The sequence below is a fragment of the Gadus morhua genome, chromosome 16 (assembly GCF_902167405.1).
Source record: "Gadus morhua chromosome 16, gadMor3.0, whole genome shotgun sequence".
Lineage (NCBI taxonomy): Eukaryota > Metazoa > Chordata > Actinopteri > Gadiformes > Gadidae > Gadus > Gadus morhua.
In genome coordinates, this window is record NC_044063.1 from 12,309,116 (window position 1) to 12,324,384 (window position 15,269).

At 40.4% G+C, this 15,269-nt stretch overlaps 1 protein-coding gene across 1 annotated transcript; it reads left to right on the forward strand.

Annotated features, from left to right (window-relative positions):
* Positions 1-1,618: 1,618 nt before the first annotated feature.
* On the forward strand, positions 1,619-15,269 carry LOC115561158 (extracellular calcium-sensing receptor-like). Its single transcript, XM_030380978.1, has 15 exons — positions 1,619-1,728; positions 1,936-2,230; positions 2,360-2,446; positions 2,554-2,823; positions 2,952-3,158; positions 3,285-3,563; positions 3,688-3,915; positions 4,015-4,138; positions 4,228-4,421; positions 12,474-12,560; positions 13,089-13,301; positions 13,428-13,700; positions 13,825-14,052; positions 14,143-14,266; positions 14,356-15,269. The coding sequence occupies exons 1-15, from the start codon at positions 1,619-1,621 to the stop codon at positions 15,267-15,269; spliced, it is 3,633 nt and encodes a 1,210-aa protein (XP_030236838.1).

The following is a 15,269-nucleotide window of genomic DNA, read 5'->3' on the forward strand; positions in this document are numbered from 1 at the left end:
TGCCCAGCGGAGGAAGCACAGCATAGTGCAAGAGCAGCAGCTTGCACCTAGCGGCTAGCACAGCAGTCCAAGGCCCCATGCTCCGAGAAGGAGCTGGTGATTATGCCCTGCCATCTTGGTGGAGGGTGGCCCTACATAGGGCTGTTCCAGGACCTCAGTTGAGCTTTCAACAGGGTCAAGCCTCCTCCCAGAACGTCTAGAAGCCATGCAATGGCCAGACCCAGCAACACCTACGTCAGTCAAGGCACCAGGCCTCCAGTCTCAGAGATGGAGGGGGAGGGCGGTTGGCTTGTCAGGATGGGGTGTTGTGGGGACAGTGGGAGTTTGGGGTTGTTTTTGCTAGGTATGGTATTTTTTTCAGAGTTCAGTTTATAGTATTTTTATACTTTTTTTGGAGAGGGGTATTCGAAGTATGTGTCGTTGATGGCTGGTTTAAACTGCTATACCTGGGTCAAGTCAGACTGATTAGACTCTCTGGCTGGGTGGGGCTCAACACAAGTAGTTTTTGAGCCAATCAAGGCACACAGGATAAATGGCATATTTCCACACACACTCAGGACGATAGATATGACAAAGTATTCAACACCTTCTATGCATGCAACAAACCTTCCAACTCTGCAATAAACCTGTTTTTCGGCAACATCTACCTTGGTGACAGAAAAAAAAAAAAAGCAAAGGTGTAAAGCCACCTAGGTAGGTAGCCGGGTCAATTTATACAATATCCAAAAAGGTATGTGGACCAAATAAAACAATTCAAGAATTCCTCATCCCTATCAACAAAAGCCTCTGTGATAGAGATGAGGCAGCTCCTATATAGACTTATAACTGTTTATACACACTCTCAGATAGATCCTGACTCTTAAGGGCTACGTAATTTACTGCTTCAGCACATTTTATGTGTCTGGAATCCCCTCCCCGACCAAACAAAATAACAATGAAAGATAATCTACTTCCTGTGTCCAATACATTTGTCATGGGTGTTCACAAGAATGCTTTTAAAATGTGTGAAGATATTTGCAGATCTATATACACTGGGTGGCCCATTTATTTCTAGACGTCTCTAGTTATAAATTACTCATTACCTACACTGTGGTAGGTAACTGAGTAGCTCTAACTGAGTAGCTCTAGACTCTTTAAAAAATGTATATCATTAAAAAAACAATACAAACCAAAAAAACAATTAGCCTGTTTTAGTGCAGAAAAACAACATGAAATTGAATTATACAAGATAACGAAAAAAGCCTTTCAGATTTTTAATTCATTAATTCATTTTTTAATTTTCGGATGTTTAGAATTGTTATAGTAATTATGTTTATTATTTAGTCATAGTATCGTGATGCTGTATAATTCCCGCCCCAAAATGTCTGCCTTGTAGTGATAGGGTCAGTAAAAAAATAAAATAAAAATAAGGGGAGGGCATTTGAGTGTTCATAAAGCTGTGTTCTAGAAAATCATTTGTTTGAGAAAGGTGGGTTCAGGTTGGAGGGCAGTCATGAGAGCTCATAATGAATCACATTTGTTCATATGTGTATGTTTGTTTGTGTTCTCTTTCTCTTCCCATATGTCTTCAACAGGACCCTTCAATTGTACATCCAAGAGAAAATTAAATCGAGATGGAATGCACAAGTTTGGGGATGTTATTCTAGGAGGGATCTTTCCGATAAACTATTACACTGCATCTTCTGAACAGTATTTTACTTCAGAGCCAAAAGATCCAATCTGTTATGGGTGAGTATATTGAGGATTGTTGATTAAGGCATTTTAACTGTTGAAAATCGTATGTTTAACAATGTTGTTTATATACTGTTTATTTTTTAATGATCCCATTTGCCATGGGTGAGTCCGTCTAGGATGGTGTTGCTCAAGGCTATTTACTATCTGATGTTACGTAATACTTTGCTTATACACTGATTTTGTTTTATTATTATTTTTCAGCTTTGATATTCAAGGTTTCAGACAGGCCCAGACCATGGCCTTTGCTGTGGATGAAATTAACAGAAACTCCAAACTGCTTCCTAATATATCGTTGGGATACAGCCTATATGATAGCTGTGTCAAACTAGGGATCTCATTCCGTGCAGCTCTGTCTATGACCAGTGGCAGAGGAGAGCCGTTTCAATTAAATGAGAGCTGTTACGGGTATCCTCCGCTGTTGGGTATTGTGGGAGAATCTACTTCAACGCATACTATTGCCATTTCTAGTATCCTAAGCTTGTACAGTCTACCAATGGTAAGTCAAATTTTTGAAAAAGCTTCTGGTTGATGATGTCATAACCTGTTCAATTATGAATCAGAAATATTCAACATGAAAGTTTAGAAGTATCGGCCATGACAATAAATTATATCTTTGCTTTCAAAGGTCAGTTATTTTGCCACATGTTCTTGTCTGAGTGACAGGAAGCAGTTCCCATCATTCTTTAGAACTATTCCAAGTGACGCATTTCAGGTACTTTTATTACCACATGAACATTATTCGTCTACATGTAACGCTAATGAAATAAATGTTTCTCCTAAATGTTCCAAAATGTATGTTTCAAAAAATTGTTGAAACAGGTGCGAGCTATGCTCCAGATTCTGAGGAGGTTTGGCTGGACTTGGGTTGGTCTTGTGATCAGTGATGACGACTACGGTCGCCACACGGCCCAATCATTCCAGTCAGACCTGGCCAAGTCTGGTGGAGGCTGTCTGGCTTATCTAGAGGTTCTGCCCTGGGGACACGAAGTTGCTGAAATAAAGAAGATTGTTGGCAGAATAAAGAAATCCACATCCCGTGTGGTTACTGTTTTTGCACATACAAGCAACATGCTTGATCTCATGGAAGAGGTTATTGATTTAGTTATCGATAGTTATAGGAATCTAGTGCATATTTTTCAATGCTAGAATAAAATTAGGGAAAAAACTATATATAAATATCTTGTTAATGTATATACTTTGTACAATGTAATCAACAGGTTGTAAAACAAAATGTGACTGGCCTACAGTGGATTGCCAGTGAAGCCTGGAGTACAGCCAAAGTGCTCCATACTCCCAGCTACATGCCTTTCCTTGCAGGCACTCTGGGCATTGCCATCCGCCGGGGAGAGATACCAGGACTCAGGGACTTCCTACTGACCATACGCCCTGACAATGACACACTCAGCACCCAGGACAACACCTTAGTGCGGGTTTCACCTAACAGACTGAGTCTTTTATCTGCCTTGTAGAAACAATCAATATAAATGTGATCTCAAGGTAGCTCATGTTTGCTCATTAGTCCCCCTTATTTATAACTTCCTATTCATTAGGTGAAGCAGTTTTGGGAGCAGATATTTCGGTGTAAATTTGTATCTGGTTGGATGGAGATGGAAGGTCAGATTCAAGAACGACTATGTACAGGGAATGAGCTTCTAAGGAATAAAGATACTGAATTCTTGGACCTGTCTAACCTCAGGCCAGAGTATAATGTGTACAAAGCTGTGTATGCCCTGGCACATGCCCTACATGAACATCTGCAGTGTGTTCCAGGGAGTGGGCCTTTCAAAGGGCAAAGCTGTGCTCGTTTGCAGGGACTAGAGCCATGGCAGGTCTGTTTTCTATTGAATTCCATTGTATTATTTATTTTCCTGGGATTTATTAAAATGTAGATTTCTGAGCTCAATAGTGCAATACTGATCTTTTCACTCTTTATACTTATTTCCTGCCTTTTAGCTTGTCTATTATTTGCAAAGAGTCAATTTCACTACAGATTTTGGGGATCAAGTGTCATTTGATGAGAATGGGGATGTTTTACCAATCTATGATGTGATGAACTGGAGGTGGCTCCCAGATGGAAGCACAGAGGTTACAAATGTGGGAGACGTTAAAGAAATGGCTGCAAAAGTCATTGATCTTAACCTTGATGAAGACAAAATCTTTTGGAATTTTGAATCGAAAAAGGTCTGCTTTCAAACTGTTCATTGTCAGTGATATGTGATGATGTGATGCATACATCACAATAGGAATTAGGTTTTCATGTGATCAACTTGTTCCCATTAGCCTCCCAGGTCAGTGTGTAGTGAGAGCTGTCCCCCAGGCACTCGCATAGCCATAAAGAAAGGTGAACCTGTCTGCTGCTTCGACTGCATCCCCTGTTCAGATGGAAAAATAAGCAACGGGACAGGTTTGTTTGCAATGTATATATTTATAAAGTGTACATCTTTTTGAAAAAGCCCTGACAAAAAGTATGAATAACTTCTGATTGTTTGTTAGATTCAACGGAATGTACAAGCTGTCCAGAGGATTTTTGGTCCAACATCCAGCGGGATCAATGTGGCCCCAAAAGCAAGGAATTTCTTTCCTATATGGAACCCCTGGGAATCTCCTTTACAACAGCATCATTATTCGGAGCACTCTTATGCACCATTGTTTTGGGAATCTTCACCCGGCATCGGACCACACCAGTGGTTAGGGCCAATAACTCAGAGCTTAGCTTCCTCATTCTGTTGTCACTCAAATTATGCTTTTTGTGCTCCTTGTTTTTCATTGGTAAACCAAGGCTGTGGACTTGCCAGTTGAGGCATGCAGCATTTGGGATCAGCTTTGTTCTGTGTGTTTCGTGTATCCTGGTGAAGACCATGGTAGTTCTGGCAGTATTCAAGGCCTCCAAACCAGGTGGTGACGGTAGTCTGAAGTGGTTTGGAGTAATGCAACAGAGAGGGACTGTTGTATTTCTGACTTTAATACAAGCAGCAGTTTGTATAACATGGCTTGTGTCTTCCTCACCAGCTCCTCATGAAAACACAGAGTACTATAGCGACAGGATAGTAGTTGAGTGTCTAGTAGGGTCCACAGTAGGATTTGGAGTATTACTGGGCTATATTGGCTTACTAGCTATTCTCAGTTTCCTGCTTGCATTCTTGGCACGAAATCTACCAGATAACTTCAATGAGGCCAAGTTTATCACCTTCAGCACGCTGGTCTTCTGTGCTGTTTGGATAGCCTTCATCCCAGCTTATATTAACTCCCCTGGTAAATATGCCGATGCTGTAGAAGTATTTGCCATTCTAGCTTCTAGTTTTGTGCTGTTACTGGCCCTATTTGGACCAAAGTGTTACATTATTCTCCTTAAGCCTGAGAAAAACACAAAAAAAGCTTTAATGGGACGAGGCTCACCGAGATCATAGAAACAGTGCATTGATTTGTCATGGTTGTTTTTAATAAATTCATTGAGTCAGTGAGATGTATAGAATTTAGACAACATTGCCTGCATTTTATAACTTAATATCCTCTATCAAATTGTAGCAATTTTAAATATAAATCAGATAGTTTGTCCAACATATATATTAATATCAGGAATAAATAAATAGACATTTTATTTGGTTTTAATGGCTCTTTTTTCTCATAAGACAATGCAATTATACTTGATGTTTCATTAGGTTAGATAGAATATCACAATAATGCTCTGCAAACTCACGCTAACTTGAGCGAATATCACCCTTTTCGCCTTGGCCTACCTGCATGTGAAAACGAAATGCTTTTCTTGCATCAAGCTCCATGAACAATGAAGTCCACACAAACACTAAAAACGACATAAACTGGCCGCAATGTGAATATGCTGCAAATTCCAATAATAATCGCGCCAGTGAAAAGACGAATGAAATACTCAACCTATATAGTCTAGTGAAGACGAGTTTGTGCTCTGTCCTTGCACCAAACCATTCAATGTATTATGAGGATTAAATTATACTGGAGCTTTACTTTTTAATTCAAGTGTTAAAAAGTGGAACTAATGACTGTTCGCGAATGAGGGGATTATGATAAGTGGGTGTGTTGGTGGCGTTAGTTTCCCTGTTCAATAACTAAAATAGGCTATAACCCTTTTCATAGAAAGTTGATAACCAAAAATAAACTGTTGCGTTAGACCTTCATGTTATCAAAAACAACTATATTCACATGCCGCATCTCAAGTAAATATTGGCTCATAGCACTGACTGCTATCGAGATGAAGTCAATGCATATAACAGATAATTATAGGTCTATGATTGGAAGTTTATCAATATGATGCAGTAAGAACACTGTTAAGAAATGTGGTGACTATGACAAAGAAAGCTGAATATGATTGGTTAAATGAATATATCGGCTGGCGAGGGGCATACAAAAATCAACCTCAAATGAATGTCGCTATAGGGCAGAACGGAAATTGCATTGTTAATTTACATGTTGCAAATTTTAATGTAATTATGTCTATTATTCTGTCATTCATGCCGTTCTTATCGTATTGCAATCCAGTTCCTTCCCCCAAATGTCTGCCTAGTTTTGATAGGCTGAACAATGAAAATGAATAAAAAATTGGCAAAGGGTTGGCATTTTAAAGTTGTGTTGGAGAAATGTTGGTTCTGAATAGAGGGCATTCATGAGAGCTCATAAGGAATCACATTTTTTCATATGTGTATGTTTGTTTCTGTTCTCTTTCTCTTCCCATACGTCTTCAACAGGTCCCTTCTCATGGACATCCCAGAGACAATTTAATCTGATTAGAATCCACAAATTCGGGGATGTTATTCTAGGAGGGATCTTCAATATGAACTTTTACACAAATTCTTCTGAACTATATTTTACTTCAGAGACAAAAGATCCAATCTGTTATGGGTGAGTATATCGAGGAGTGATGATAAAGGTATTTTAACTGTTTAAAATTGTATGTGTAACAATGTTGTTAATAGACAGTTTTTTGTTTTTTTTAAGCTCTGCTGCTGAAGCGTTGAGACGGGCCCAGACTATGGCCTTTGCTGTTAATGAAATGAACAGAAACTCCAAACTGCTTCCTAATGTATCTTTAGGATACTGTCATGGTCCGCTTCTGATTTTCCCATTCACCTGCCTGCCAAGCTGATCTCACCTAATTAGCTCAACCACCTTCACCTGTGCTTCCTCTATATCAATCCTCTCTCTCTACTCAGTCTCTGCCAGATCGTCTCTCGTTACTCACAGAGCTGTCCCGCAACTCCAGAACTGTTTCTCCGACGCTGATCCTGCCCGCTTCCGTTTCCCTCGCCTGCCTGCCTGCCCTCCTGATATCAACCCCACGCCTGCTCGACTACCCGCCCGCCGACGGTACCCCCAGTCTACCTGATTGCCTGCCGGTCCACGAACTCTTGCCTGTCCCTGTTTACTCTGGCTGCCCGATCCAGATCATCTGTGCAATCAATAACCTTTGGACTGCCCTGTCACCATTGTCAGTCTGTGCACTTGGGTTCTGCCTTTTCATTTTTGGGGAGTTCTCATGACTTTAATCAAGTAAATTTAAGAGGCAAATATTGTACTCTTTCCTCCGCTACATTTCTATCCATAACCGTGATTACCCGTTACTTCTTCTAAAAAATAATTAAAAGGATAAAAGAAAAATCTTGGAAACCCTCAATTTGTTGTTTCCCTCTCAAACGTGATTGGATTGTGCAGGTGCCACTGATTAGGACAGCCTTCAGCCTATTAGCAATCACCATTCGCGATCCACCAAAGTCAACTCTATGGTCAGATTTAGATGAGAGACGATTGTTGATTTGATTGATGAAAAAACAGAGAAGCTCACTCATACATACAATTGATAGCTGGATTTTCTTTTCTGATATTACATATTTATGTAGGCTGAGCAATTGTTTTAATGTTCTTGAGTATACTGTTATACTGTATACTATTGTGCTATTGCCTTGGGGGCAAGTGAGAAATGTTAAATAAAGCAACATGGTAAAAAGATGAAAATAAATCCATAACTCCATGTAGGACGTTTCTATACATAAATGTAAGCACTGTGGCAGTAGTAATGCAGTATTTAGAAAATGTACTCTTGTACTCTTGATACTCAAGTACTTTTAAAAACAATTACTTCAGTACTTTTACTTAAGTAGACATCTGACTGTAGTACTTTTACTTATACTCGAGTAAAATTTAGCAAGGGGTATCTGTACTTTTACTCAAGTAAGGAAGCTGTGTACTCTGTCCGCCCCTGATGACCAGTGGCAGAGGAGAGACGTTTCAATTAAATGAGAGCAGTTACGGGAATCCTCCTGTGCTAGGAATTGTGGGAGATACTTCCTCAACACGTACTATCGCTATTTCTAGCATAGTAAGCTTGTACAGAGTACCAATGGAAAGTTGTCACACATTTTCCAATGAGAGAAGGCTTCTGGTTGATGATTCCCTAAAATAACTTATGATATGTAATCATGTCAATGGACAAGACCAAATCAATTTTAATTAATTTCAGGCAGATGAATCATAACAATTATTTCTGTCTTTACGTTGGATAGGTGAGTTATTTTGCCCTATGTTCCTGTCTGAGTCACTTTAGAACTATTCCACATGATGCCTTTCATGTAGAGCGCTTTCCTTATTTTAGTGCTTATTTTAGTGCTCATGAAGCATCATGCATTATCTGCATTCATGTCACAGCTTTGCAATGTGAATAAGATGTTCATATATGTAGGGAAATGTTCCTATTAGATGTTTCAAAAGCTATTCATTTTATTCTACCAGGTACGAGCTATGCTCTAAATTCTCAAGTGGTTTAACTGGACTGAGGGCACACTCACAGTAGGCAAGTTTGCCTGTTCCGTGCTGCAGGAAGATTCACCACGATTCCCCCCCTCCCCACTCCCGGGCACAGGGCCGCGGCCCTAGTGTGAGTGGCCCCTTATTTTGGCCTGTTAATCAGTGATGACGACTACGGACTAAATGCTGCCCAATCCTTCCAGTCAGGCCTGGCCCAGTCTGGGGAAGGCTGTCTGGCTTATCTAGAGGTTCTGCCTCGGGGAAAAGATGAAAACGAGCTGCAGCTTGAAAGTTTTCGAAACCTTGAATGTATAATGAAAAATGACCTGTAAACCCAAATGACCCAAAATCTGGAACACATACTACTTATTATTGCCTAACCTTGGTATTATTTAATTCAGACTCTGATCAAAGGTAAAGAGTTACCGCAAATTCATGCGTGAATGCAAATTAATGTCCATAATTCAATAGAAAGTCCACTTCAGAGCACCCCGGGGACTCATAACTTGATGATCAAGGGATACCACCCTTAGGATTTTTTGGAAAGTTTGAGTCGAAAGTTATAAAAAAAATCATGGCTTTGGGGAACAATCACTGACTTCAACAGTTCAGAATTCTCAAAGTTGGTACACATATATAAACCGTGCATAAGCAGGTCTCAATTAAAGTATCTGTTTGGTGACAGGACGCACCAAAACTTGGAATCATACAAAAAATCTCAGCCCAATTATTCAATCAATCACATGTCCGATTCAAAATGGCCTAGGGACTTGGCGTGCCTGTTCATTAGCCTTGCCAGCCTGTTAGCATGCCCACAGAATATTGCACACAAGATGAGTTGGCTCATGCAACCACACACATTTTCTTAAAAAAATGCATATGTGGCTAGCCAGCCTCCACCCACCTAATTACTTCCTCTCAATTTAAATTTCTGCGGTATGTTACTGGGTTTTCTCCGTCCAAATTTTGTGCGTCCAATCAGCGAACAGAGGGAGTGGCTGAGAACAATGATGATAAAGTCAGCTCTCGTTGACAGACATTTTCACGCACAGTGTTTGGTTTGTTTACAGCCTGCGCGCAACGTGTTTCCCGGCCAATCGTTAGTAATTGGTTATGGCAGATCCAGAGTGGCACTGGGCAGATCCAATAGTTTTAAACTTCAACAGACACCTGCCTTCAAGTGAGTTAACGTTTGTCAATTGAGTAGGTCCAGACTCTCTGTGCAAATGAAATGAAGTACGAGAGTCTGGTAGAACCAGGCTAATATGTGGAGACATGAATAGTTTAAAATTCTATTTAAAGATCTTTCCAGATCCATAATAAGAACAGCAGTTATTTTGACCAACATCTGTCGAAAGAAAGAATAAATCTTGTTTTCAACATCGTAATGAGATGTCTTATTTTTCTCTATATTTTGAAAGCCTAATTTTCTTACGTTTCGTTAAAGTGGTATGAGCCCCAATACCCTTGCCCCCGATTTCTATCCGCTTATCCTTCACTCTGCATATCAATAGAACATTGAAATCAAATCAATTGCACTGAGCTGCCACAGCTTATTTTTATCAAAATGTTGATATTTGATAAAATTAATATCAAATACAAACGGATATACATTAGCCAAATACCATTTTTGATTACACTTTGATTGGTAGTCCTTCACCCAACTTGGGGACTCTTTGACCCAGAACGGACTCAGAAGGGCTCCCGAGGAAACCCCTGGAAACCAGCAGTGTTAACAGACAGCCAGCACCAGCCCTTTCACAGACGACAGTAAAAGTCATTAGTAGTGCCCAGCGGAGGAAGTAGAGCATAGTGCAAGAGCAGCAGCCTGCAGCTAGCGGCTAGCACAGCAGTCCGAGAAGGAGCTGGTGAATATGCCCTGTCATCTTGGTGAAGGGTGTCCCTACAGCCCTAGGGCTGTTCCAGGACCTCAGTTGAGCTTTCAACAGGGTCAAGCCTCCACCCAGACCGTCCTGAAGCCATGCAATGGCCAGACCCAGCAACACCTACGTCAGTCAAGGCACGAGGCTGCCAGTCTCAGAGAAGGAGGGCGAGGGCGTTTGGCTTGTCAGGCTGGGGAGTTGTGGGGACAGTGGCAGTTTGGGGTCGTCTTTGCTAGGTATGGTACCCTTTTCAGAGTTCAGTTTATAGTATTTTTATACTTTTTTTGGAGAGGGGTATTCGAAGTATTGGTTGTTGATGGCTGGTTTAAACTGCTATGCCAGGGCCAAGTCCGACTGATTAGACTCTCTGGCTGGGTGAGATTCCACACCTGTAGTTCTTGAGGCAATCAAGGCACAGAGGATAAATCGCATGGTTCCACGCACACACAGGGCAATAGATATGACATGTAAGTATTCAGCACCTGCTTTGCATGCAACAAACCTTCCAACTCAGCAATACACCTGTATTTCGAGAACATCTACCTGTGGCTTGGTGACAGAAAAAAAGCAAAGGTGTAAAGCCACCTAGGTAGGAAGCCGGGTCAATTTATACAATATCCAAAAAGGTATGTGTCCCAAATAAAACAATTCAAGAATTCCTCATCCTTATCAACAAAAGCCTATAGGATAGAGATGAGGCAGCTCCTATATAGACTTATATAACTGTTTCTACGGACTCTCCCATAGATGTTGACTCTTAAGGGCGACGTCATTTACTGCTTCAGTCCATTTTATGTGTCTGGAATCCCCTTCCCAACCATACAAAATAACAATGAAAGATAATCTACTTCCTGTGTCCAATACATTTGTCATGGGTGTTCACAAAAATGCTTTTAAAATGTGTGAAAATTTTGGCAGATCTATATACTGGGTGGCCCGTTGATATCTAGATGTGACAAGATATAAATTACTCATTACATACACTGTGGTAGGTAACTGGGTAGCTCTATATATAAAGACAGTCTTTAAAAAATACACACGAAAAAATTGCCTGTTTTAGTGCAGAAAAACAACATGAAATAAAACCATATGGATGGAAACTATTTCGGATGTTTAGAATTGTTATAATAATTATGTGTATTATTTAGTCATAGTATCGTGATGCAGTATAATTTCCAACCCAAAATGTCTGCCTTTTCGTGATAGGCTCAGTAAAAATAAAAAATTAAATAAGGGGAGGGCATTTAACTGGTAAAACACATAAAGCTGTGTTCTAGAAAATCATTTGTTTGAGAAAGGTGGGTTCAGATTGGAGGGCAGTCATGAGAGCTCATAATGAATCACATTTGTTCATATGTGTATGCTTGTTTGTGTTCTCTTTCTCTTCCCATCTGTCTTTAACAGGACCCTTCAATTGTACATCCCAGAGAAAATTGAATCTGGATGGAATGCATAAGTTTGGGGACGTTATTCTAGGAGGCATCTTTGCTATAAACTATTACACTGCATCTTCTGAACTGTATTTTACTTCAGAGCCGGATGATCCCATATGCCATGGGTGAGTCTGTCTAGGATGGTGTTGATCAAGAGTATTTACTATCCAATGAAGTGTAATACACTGATTGTTCCATTATTATTATTTTTCAGCTTTGATATTCGAGGTTTCAGACAGGCCCAGACCATGGCCTTTGCTGTTGATGAAATTAACAGAAACTCCAAACTGCTTCCTAATATATCGTTGGGATACAGTCTATACGATAGCTGTTTCAAACTAGGGATCTCATTCCGTGCAGCTCTGTCTATGACCAGTGGCAGAGGAGAGCCGTTTAAATTAAATGAGAGCTGTTACGGGAATCCTCCTGTTTTGGGTATTGTGGGAGATTCTTCCTCAACGCGTACTATTGCCATTTCTAGTATCCTAAGCTTGTACAGTCTACCAATGGTAAGTCAAATTTTAGAAAAAGCTTATTGTTGTTGATTGTCATTACCTGTTCAATTATAAATATGAATTATTGAACATGAATGGTTAAAAATATGTTGTATGTTAAATGAAAATGAAAATGAATGATATTTTTGCTTTCAAAGGTCAGTTATTTTGCCACATGTTCCTGTCTGAGTGACAGGAGGCAGTTCCCTTCATTCTTTAGAACAATTCCAAGTGACGCATTTCAGGTACTTTTATTACCTGACATTATTTGTCTACATGTAATGCTAATGAAATAAATGTTTCTCCTAAATGTTCCAAAATGTATTTCTCAAAAAATTGTTGAACCAGGTGCGAGCTATGCTCCAGATTCTGAGGAGGTTTGGCTGGACCTGGGTTGGTCTTGTGATCAGTGATGACGACTACGGTCGCCACACGGCCCAATCATTCCAGTCAGACCTGGCCAAGTCTGGTGGAGGCTGTCTGGCTTATCTAGAGGTTCTGCCCTGGGGACACAATGTTGCTGAAATACAGAGGATTGTCGACAGAATGAAGAAATCCACATCCCGTGTGGTTACTGTTTTTGCACATACAAGCAACATGCTTGATCTCATGGAAGAGGTTATTGATTTAGTTATCGATAGTTATAGGAAAGTAGTGCAGATTTTTCAATGCTAGAATAAAATTAGGGAAAAAACTTCAATGTTTCTCTCTCTCATATATATATATATATATATATATGTTGATGTATATACTTTGTACTATGTAATCAACAGGTTGTAAAACAAAATGTGACCGGCCTACAATGGATTGCCAGTGAAGCCTGGAGTACAGCTAAAGTTCTCCATACTCCCACCTACATGCATTTTCTTGCAGGCACTCTGGGTATTGCCATTCGCCGGGGGGAATTACCAGGTCTCAGGGACTTCCTACTGACCATACGCCCCGACAATGACACACTCAGCACCCAGGACAACACCTTAGTGCGGGTTTCTCCTAATAGACTCAGATTTTGATATGCCTTGTAGAAACAATCAATGTAAATGTGATCTCAAGGCAGCTCATGTTTGCTCATTAGTCCCCCTTATTTATGACTTCCTATTCATTAGGTGAAGCAGTTTTGGGAGCACATATTTCGGTGTAAATTTGTATCTGGTTGGACGGAGATGGAAGGTCAGACTCAAGAACGTCTATGTACAGGGAATGAGGTTCTAAGGAATAAAGAGACTGAATTCTTGGACCTGTCTAACCTCAGGCCAGAGTATAATGTGTACAAAGCTGTATATGCCCTGGCACATGCCCTACATGAACATCTGCAGTGTGTTCCAGGGAGTGGGCCTTTCAAAGGGCAAAGCTGTGCCCGTTTGCAGGGACTAGAGCCATGGCAGGTCTGTTTTCTATTGAATTCCATTATAGTATTTATTTTCCTGTGTTTTATTAAAATGTAGTTTTCTGAGCTCAATAGTGCAATCCTGATGTTTTCACTCTTTATACTTCTTTCATGCCTTTTAGCTTGTTTATTATTTGCAAAGAGTCAATTTCACTACAGATTTTGGGGATCAAGTGTCATTTGATGAGAACGGGGATGTTTTACCAATCTATGATGTGATGAACTGGAGGTGGCTCCCAGATGGAATCACAGAGGTTACAAATGTGGGAGACGTTAAAGAAATGGCTTCAAAACGCATTGATCTTAACCTTGATGAAGACAAAATCTTTTGGAATTTTGAATCAAAAAAGGTCTGCTTTCAAACTATTAATTGCCATTGATATGTTTCATACATCATAATAGGAATTAGGTTTTAATGTAATCAACTTGTACCCCTTTAGCCTCCCAGGTCAGTGTGTAGTGAGAGCTGTCCCCCAGGCACTCGCATGGCCATAAAGAAAGGTGAACCTGTCTGCTGCTTTGACTGCATCCCCTGTTCAGATGGAAAAATAAGCAACGGGACAGGTTTGTTTGCAATGTATATATTTATTAGCTGTACAACTTCTTGAAAAAGCCCTGACAAAAAGTATGAATGACTTCTGATTGTTTGTTAGATTCAACCGAATGTACAAGCTGTCCAGATGATTTTTGGTCCAACATCCAGCGGGATCAATGTGTCCCCAAAAGCAAGGAATTTCTTTCCTATGTTGAACCCCTGGGAATCTCCTTCACAACAGCATCATTATTGGGAGCACTCTTATGCACCATTGTTTTGGGAATCTTTACCCATCATCGGACCACGCCAGTGGTTAGGGCCAACAACTCAGAGCTTAGCTTCCTCATTCTGCTGTCACTCAAACTATGCTTTTTGTGCTCCTTGTTTTTCATTGGTAAACCAATGCTGTGGACTTGCCAGTTGAGGCATGCAGCATTTGGGATCAGCTTTGTTCTGTGTGTTTCGTGTATCCTGGTGAAGACCATGGTAGTTCTGGCAGTGTTCAAGGCCTCCAAACCAGGTGGTGACCGTGGTCTGAAGTGGTTTGGAGTAATGCAACAGAGAGGGACTGTTGTATTTCTGACTTTAATACAAGCAGCAGTTTGTATAACATGGCTTGTGTCTTCCTCACCAGCTCCTAATGAAAACACAAAGTACTACAGCGACAGGATAGTAGTTGAGTGTCTAGTGGGGTCCACAGTAGGATTTGGAGTATTACTCGGCTATATTGGCTTACTGGCTATTCTCAGTTTCCTGCTTGCATTCTTGGCACGAAATCTACCAGATAACTTCAATGAGGCCAAGTTTATCACCTTCAGCACGCTGGTCTTCTGTGCTGTTTGGATAGCCTTTATCCCAGCTTATATTAACTCCCCTGGTAAATATGCCGATGCTGTAGAAGTATTTGCCATTCTAGCTTCTAGTTTTGTGCTGTTACTGGCCCTATTTGGACCAAAGTGTTACATTATTCTCCTTAAGCCTGAGAAAAACACAAAAAAAGCTTTAATGGGACGAGGCTCACCAAGATCATAG